This window comes from Lynx canadensis, chromosome X (genome assembly GCF_007474595.2).
Source record: "Lynx canadensis isolate LIC74 chromosome X, mLynCan4.pri.v2, whole genome shotgun sequence".
NCBI lineage: Eukaryota > Metazoa > Chordata > Mammalia > Carnivora > Felidae > Lynx > Lynx canadensis.
In genome coordinates, this window is record NC_044321.2 from 92,650,667 (window position 1) to 92,659,092 (window position 8,426).

The following is an 8,426-nucleotide window of genomic DNA, read 5'->3' on the forward strand; positions in this document are numbered from 1 at the left end:
TTAAGAGCCGGTTGGGCATCCGACTTCGGCTCAGGTCATGATCTCACACTCCGTGAGTTCGAGCCCTGTGTTGGGCTCGGTGCTGACAGCTTGGAGCCTGGAGCCAGCTTCGGATTCTGTGTCTCCCCCTCTCTCTGCCCCTCCCCAGATCATGCTCTGTCTCTCTCTGTCTCAGAAATAAATAAAAACATTAAAAAAAAAAAAAAGAGCTCTGTCCTTCCTGGTAAAGGAAAGAAAGATACATTTAACAACTTACATCCTGCTTTCAGGCAAATGGGGGGGGGGGCAGAGAGGTTTTCTTATATCTATTCTCAATTGTCTCTAGCTCAAAATAATCCTATGCCGAAGTGGCATATAATACCCTACCTAATCAATTGAGTCAGATAAGTAGGGGGGAAAACCCATCAGATCAGTTAAATGAATGCAAACCAAAAATAAAGACAATTTTCAAATTTTTTTTTATTTTTCCACCAGTTGGGTCACAAAGCACTGAGATGCTATTTGGTAGAAGTCGGGTGCTTTCTGTGAGATCCTAGTCTGAACATGATGCTCAGGCCTGCAGATGCCTTTAGGGCAAAGGAACTTGGAACTCTTCCTTCTCCTTATATTCTTGGGACCAGATTCAGCTGGAAACAACAGGTCTCAGGAATGTACTGAGTCAGACATCTACTCATTTCACCACATGGATTCCACCTTGTTAACTGATTTCATATCCCTCTCAGTTACTCTCTATTTGATGCCTAAGCAGACAGTCAATCTGATGCAAATAATCGCTCATGTTGGCCATTTTACTGAATTTTTAGGCTGGTTTCTGCAAAATGATGAACCTGTTAGCTCTTTTTCCCTTGCTTTCATCTAGATGTTCTTGTTCTCATTATATTGGAAACTACAGAGATGCACAAAGGAATCTGAAAAGATGTATCAATAATAAGTAATCTTAATTATCCGCCTTTCAGGGATACCCACGTTGGGAAAAATACAGTGGCAATTAAATTAAGGCTTCCCTATATGTAAGTGAATTGAAAAAGATTGGTGTTAAGTGTGTGTGTGTGTGTGTGTGTGTGTGTGTGTTTATGTTTATTGAACTTGGGAGAAGTGAAAATGCCGTTGGTCTGGATAGGGACTCAGGTGGCCGGGGTGGGGGAAAATGAAAATGACCCGGAAAAATTTAAACTAAAAAAGATAGCCCATATACATTTAATTATTCCTTGATCTGTGCCTCTAATCCTCACCTTCATCACCAGGGCATGCATATCCAGACTTCTGCATTTCATAATTCCTGTTCTCCTTCAAAGCCTCATCTGTGTGTGTGAGTGGGGGTGAGAGGGACAAAGATGATTTTTTTTTTCTGAACCCTGTATCCTTCTAGCAGAGGAGAAAATCCTCTGCAGAACATGGGTTTTTTTTTTTGTTTGTTTTTGTTTTTCAACGTGGTCATTTAAATTTACTGTTAAGTAATCTCATGATAAATAATAGGTGTTCACTAGAAAAAAATTAAAGTGATTTACCATTGTTTAATTCTGCTAGCCAAGCTGCACTTGCCCTGAAGAGCTGCATAATTTATTCAAATGACCCGAGGCTTTTAAAGTCAATCTTCCAACAGAAAAATTATCCCCTCTCCCCGGGAGAGTGAATTTTTTAGTGTACCGCTTCCTATGGCTGACATGTATTTGACTCCCAAGTGTATTTACACTGTTGGCTTGACTTGGAGTTCCTTGCTAAATTAATAATATGCTGTATTTCTTGCTTTAAGTGGTGTCAATATTGTTGTTCCTTAATTTTTTTTTTTAATATTTAGTCATTTTTGAGACAGAGAGAGAGAGAGAAAGAGAGACAGAGCTCGAGCTGGGGAGGTTCAGAGACAGGAGGAGACAGAATCTGAAGCAGGCTCCAGGCTCCCAGCTGTCAGCACAGGGCCCGATGCAGGACTTGAACTCACGAACTGTGAGATCACGACCAGAGCCGAAGTTGGATGCCTAACCGACTGAGCCACCCAGGCACCCTGATTGCTATTCCTTAAAAAAAAAAAACAAAAAACAAAAACAAAAAGCAAAACAAAACAAAACCCAAAAAACCTTTTTCCTTAATTTCCTGCAGTTACAGAGTTTTTCTTTGAGTTGTGAAAATTTTTGCTTCTAAAATTATGAAGAGGCAGAGTAAACGTTCTTTTAATCTTCTGGGAAATGTGTGCCGCTTTAAACCTTATTTACGTCAGAACTTACTGTAACGAAGGACAAAAGCTCTAGACAAGGTCCCCTGCTCCTCGGGGGTGTTCAAGGCTAAGGTCTCCCAGAGGCGAGCCTGCAGTCTGTTCTCAAAAGTTTATAGCTTACCTCCCGGCTGTTCCTTTGCACCCGGTACGAGAGGGGGGCTAGAAATAGAGCAGGGTGGGAATCTGACCCATCGTGACCACTCAGGAGGCTCTGGTTTGGAAAATTCCCCTGTATGCGGCAAAAGCAAACATTTGAAATGGCCGGAGAAGCTAGGCTGAGACGAAGAGTAAAACCGGTTCCTATTTCACCTCTCCGGCTGATAACCATTTGTGCCTGCTCATTCGTTTCCCAGACATCGGTTCTCCATCATGTGCACGGAGCCTCCACCTGAATCTGCCCAGAGCATAGGAAACAAATATTGTGACATAGAATACAGTGGTGTGTATGTGTATCAGGCGCATTTTCTCAGTGTTCAAACTCAGTCTACCCAAAAGTATCACCAAACCGTGGTGTGCACACCTTTGATTCCTGCTATGTTTTTCAGGCAACGGTGCCCTCTTGTTTCTGGTCCCGTCTGCTACAGGATTGACTGCAATACGGGGAATGAAATTGAGAAAAATATCTTCTCCCACGTAACAATCCTCCAAACCCCTTTCCCCTTCTTTACTGTTTCTGTAACAGCTTTTGAATGGTCAGCAGCGACTTTTTGTAAATGTCACGTTTCTTTCCGCCAGGACAAAGAATGAGCTTCAAGGGCCAGCTCGCGCTCCCTCCCGGGACGTGGAGGTTAAGAGCACAGACTCAGTCATTAGATCGCCTCAGTTAAAATTCAGATGGCCTCATTTAGTAGCTATGTGACCTCAGAAAAGTTACTTAAACTCTGTGAGCCCCAGCTTCCCGATTTGTCAACTGGAGGCGATGGTAATATTTATAATTGCATCCACCATATGCAAAATGTGGTTTTAAGCACTTTAAAAATACTAGCTCATTTAATTTTCGTTAACTCTGTGATGTAGGTGATTAACATCATCCCCATTTCTCAGCTGAGAAAACTGAGACAGGAAGAAGGAAAGTAACTTGGCCAAGGTCAAAACCAAAGTAAGTGGCCCAGCTGGGCTTGTGGAGTTGGTCATTGTGTCTTAGAGGCCATGTACATACCAGAACATTCTATCGCTTCTCTATTAAGTTATTGGGCACTCAGCCGTGTTTGGCACTTAGAGTTTACTGTCGGTGTTGTCACTATCGTCATCTGTTCTTATCTTTTTTCTTTTGTCACTCTTGCTGCTGTGGGACTGATTGTAAGGCTGGTCAACCCCCCCACTCCCAACAAAAAGAAAAAACATGCTATCCCTCCTATCAGCACCTCTCCAGCAAACAGCCAACAAAAATTGCTTAAAGCAAGGGAGAAATGTTCTCAAGTTTAGGCTCGAGTAAAGGTGTCACCGTTCTTTACTGAACAGAGGTAAAAATCTTTTACAACCTTCACTGCTTTCCCTCTTCTCCACTCCTCAACTCGTCCTAGAATGCCAGTATCAGGGAGAAAGAAAGAGAAAATTCTGCAAATCATTATATTCTTCTTTTCAAGTGAGCCCCTGATTTCAAAATTCTCTAACACATTTGTGGAAACTTCATTTTTTTTATTTGAGATTTATTTGAATGAGCTGTTATGATTGGAGACAGTGAGAATTTCAGATTAATGTTTTGCAGCCAAAAAAAAAAAAAAAACCCTCTCTGGAAAGCTGGCAAGTGTTCATAAGTCAGCCCTAGAATTATGTAGGTTGAAGGCTCCCAGTGGACAGACCGAACATATAAGAAGGAAACCAGAGATCTGGTGCTATTACGTCCCCGAGTCTAAGGGAACGAAAAAGCACAGAATTCAAAGCATTCTTCAGCCTGAATTTTTAAGGTAGGTCTGCACAATTTCTATATACTGTACTTGGAAAGTAGAACATACATTAAACGAAAATATTTTTTTGTGGATGAACTTTCCCTTTTTCCTGTATTTTAACACTGTATTTTGCAAAACTCTTAAGTTATTAAACTACTGTTTCTCTTACAGGGGTGCACTTAGGAACTAGGCAAGCTGATTTATGATAACTAAATTTTAAACTCCAACAACCAGTAAGTCTTCAAGTGGGCTTATTTTAGATTCTTTCACGTTACTTTGTTAGGTCCAGATGATGAGAGAATGAGCTTTAGACAAAAATGAGAACTTTTGCTGTTTACTAGGAGATTCTTTGGTGATTACGTTTTTCTTTGAGTAGTTTATATGTATTTTGGAACTATCAAAAGTAATAGTCTTTCCTTTACTGTGTTTATCTTCAGCTAATTTTCTTTTGTTTTAAAGCAACGTTGCTCCTAAAAAAAAAAATAAACCAACCCGGTACCACAGAGCGTTGATTATAACATTTGAGAGCCATGTAGCATTGTCATTATTTTGTTGTGTTAAAACTGAATGGTAGCAAAGGAAAAATGATACAATTATCTCATGATTCATCATTGATATTCAATTCCTATTTCATTGAGCAATCAAAAGTGTTTCTACTTGACCCTAAATCAGGTTTGGCTATTTTTTTTTCTCGTTCTTTTCCTGATTGAAAAAGAAAATGGATTTCCTTTCAAACAGATGAAATATCTATATGAAAAATGAATAGTCTCTATTAAAATGTGAATGGGGGCTGTTAGAAATAGGGGCACATTCCATAAGTTCCTCTTAATGATACTATTATTGTGAAAACAATGGAAAAGTGGGAGCAAAGGAATTATTTTTCATTAGGAAAAACCAACCACAACCCCCCATCTCAGTATGTTCCTTTTGCATACTCTCGTTTTCAGTCTTTTGTACACTTACTTATTTTTTCCATAGCTTATGTTACTTACATTTTCCATAGCTGTAATGATTTGTACATAATTAGTTACTTGAATAAGGCATTTCTCTATGCAATAGCGGGCAGCTGTGTGGTTTCTAGAAAGTATACAGACTGAGATATGTGCTCAAGTGTTTTTGAAATATTAACTTTTCTTATTTCTTGAGGCCTTCTTTATTCGCTTCCCATATTTCATATTGATTTCCCTTAAGCCTCTTAAAAATATGATAGAAAGGATGGGCAAAATAGAGTTTTGTGCAGAATTTTCGGTCCCTGATGCTGAAATGTCTTAACTGCTTGGTACTGTTGAGGAAATCCTCTTTTCTTCTTCAAGAAGCAAAATCCATTCTTATTTCCCAAGGTGTGGTTGTGGTTCCCAATGTTTTCTGTAATCGCCCACCTTCTTTTTTGCTTTCAAGAAACTTTCAAAACGCTAAAGATTTAAGGACGTCCTAAACTCTGTATGTGTTCTGAGAGTTCCATTTTTTTTTTTTTTTTATCTTCACAGGAGGCATAAGAATTAGGAGCTGCTGACCTTTCAGTATGAAGGGCAACTTCACCCTCGCCGCCATCAGCAAAAACATCACCAACAGTCTTCACTTCGGACTCGTGAACATCGTTGGCAACCAGTCTACCTTCAACTGCTCGCATAAACCGTCAGATAAGCATTTAGACGCAATCCCTGTTCTCTACTATATCATTTTTGCGATTGGATTTCTTGTCAATACTATTGTGGTTACACTGTTTTGTTGTCAAAAGGGCCCTAAAAAGGTGTCCAGCATTTACATCTTCAACCTGGCTGTGGCTGACTTAATGCTCTTGGCTACTCTGCCTCTCTGGGCAACCTATTACTCTTACAGATATGACTGGCTCTTTGGCCCCGTCATGTGCAAAGTTTTTGGCTCCTTCCTGACCCTGAACATGTTTGCGAGCATTTTTTTCATCACCTGCATGAGTGTCGATAGGTACCAATCTGTTATCTATCCCTTTCTGTCTCAAAGAAGGAATCCCTGGCAAGCGTCTTACATAGTTCCCCTGGTCTGGTGTATGGCCTGTGTGTCCTCGCTGCCAACATTTTATTTCCGAGACGTCCGAACCATTGAATATTTAGGAGTGAATGCTTGCATTATGGCTTTCCCACCCGAGAAATATGCCCAATGGTCAGCTGGCATTGCCTTAATGAAAAATATCCTTGGTTTTATTATCCCTTTGATATTCATAGCAACGTGCTATTTCGGAATCCGAAAACACTTACTGAAGGCCAACAGCTATGGGAAGAACAGAATAACGCGTGACCAAGTCCTAAAGATGGCGGCTGCTGTGGTTCTGGCATTCATCATCTGTTGGCTTCCCTTCCATGTTCTGACCTTCCTGGACGCTCTGGCCTGGATGGGTGTCATTAATAGCTGTGAAGTGATAGCCGTCATTGACCTGGTACTTCCTTTTGCCATCCTCCTGGGATTCACCAACAGCTGCATTAATCCCTTTTTGTATTGTTTTGTTGGTAACCGGTTCCAGCAGAAGCTCCGCCGGGTGTTTAGGGTTCCAATTACTTGCCTCCAAGGCAAGCGAGAGAGTGTGTCGTGCCGAAAAAGCAGTTCCCTTAGAGAAATGGAGACCTTTGTGTCCTAAGCGTGCGAGTGGAACGCAGGGTAACAGCACGGCCACTTGGTTTGAGGTTCCCTGGAATTATCTTTTGGATGGCTTGAGTGACATGATAAGTTTTGCCCTTGATGGAATCTGGTCTCACTGTTCCAGAACAGGAAACCAAACATAGCTGGAAGTTTGATCCAGCGACTTTCAGGAATTGCCCCTTTCCTGCAGTCTATCGGCACAAGGCTGTCATTGGGAAGACAGATCCGTAACCTAGCAGTAACTGAGGATTTATCTCAAGTTATCATTAATAACAAATTGTGAATGGTGATTTGGGGTTTCAGATTTCTCCTGGACGAATGATGAAGTTGTTTTTTTTTTTTTATTGGTTTTTTTATGTCCACTTTTCATCAGGCTTCCCTCTTGAACCAAGGGCAGTTTTTTAACTCCTTGCATTATTTACATTTCTAAGTGAAGTATACTGCAGTAGATTGGTACTGAATTATTCAAGCTCTAGGCAAATGCCTTCAACTTTAAAGTATATTATAAGTAATCACCTTTTACATTTTACTTGAGCGTAGGTTTATATTTAAGATATAGCTACATATTGAGTAGGGCTAGGAATATAGATTAGATCACCTGTACTCCTACATTTATCTTATTTTTACAGTTATAGGAAACAAAATGTATAATAACATAGAAATAATCTAGATTTGAGATTAACAAATATTTGAGTGTGCACTAACCTCTGAATAAACACTTTTTAAAAAACTTTCTATCCATTTTAACTATTGTTTGAAGACTTCTATGTTCTCTGATAATTTTTTGAAAACAATAACTAAACACCGTGTAGTGTTGTAAAATGTAAAGGTCACTTTTTACATCCTTGACCTTTTGGTGCTTTGATATATAGGAAGTTGACTTGACTTTTATTATTGATGCTCTCGTTCTGGGTTGCTTCCCAAAATATCTGCGTGGCTTCTTTAACTCTTTAATTTGTAATAAACCTTTAACTGGCTAGGAAAAATTTACGCCAGGATGGAGTTTTGATACCCAAGGAGACAAAGAGGTCCAGCAAATGACAACTTTGGTGTCACATAAAAACCCCTACCTGTCAGGGCAGTGTAACGTGTCTGAAAGTAGAGACCACGGGCAGTCTTAACTTGTACGGGTGGATTCTGTTTCTTCCAGATTTTATAGGATTCTGCGGCACTCTCTTAAATCAATCGCTGGTCCATAGACCTCTTTTTCCACACTATTAGCACTCTTGTCAGGAGTACCTAGAGTTTACGTAGAGTATGAGTCCTAATTTTAGAAGTTAGACATTTCATTCTGCACCAGCCCCATATTATACCAGGTTACCTAGGACCTTCCTAGACCAATGCTGACCTCTGAGGTAGAAATAAAAGTTTCAAGGACTTAGTGTTTCTGCCTCATTCCAGGGCTATAGATTAAAGAATTCTCTCACCCCACTTTCTGGGAAATTCCTAATTTCATGTACTCTATTATTATCAATGAAACAAATAGCTAAATGTGTAACCAACTCTGACTTCATATCCTAAATAATTTTGTAAAACATTGCATATAAATAAAATCTTGAATTGGGAGATCATGTGTACCTACTTTTTTTTTTTAATTTTTAATTTTTTAATTTATTTACTTTTTAAAGTTTATTTCTTTGGGGGGGGCGGGGCAGAGAGAGGGAAGGAGGGAGAGAAAAATCCCAAGCAGGCTCCCATGCTGTCAGCGTGGA

At 39.9% G+C, this 8,426-nt stretch overlaps 1 protein-coding gene across 1 annotated transcript; it reads left to right on the forward strand.

The window, feature by feature from the left end:
* Positions 1–5,623: 5,623 nt before the first annotated feature.
* AGTR2 (angiotensin II receptor type 2) lies at positions 5,624–8,223 on the forward strand. The gene has a single exon (XM_032592129.1). It carries the CDS (start codon positions 5,624–5,626, stop codon positions 6,710–6,712), a length of 1,089 nt encoding a protein of 362 aa, XP_032448020.1. The 3' UTR covers positions 6,713–8,223.
* Positions 8,224–8,426: the final 203 nt, after the last annotated feature.

Excerpts from the sequence above, each read along its gene's own strand:
- AGTR2 (XM_032592129.1), top strand. The coding sequence starts at position 5,624 with ATGAAGGGCAACTTCACCCTCGCCGCCATCAGCAAAAACATCACCAAC.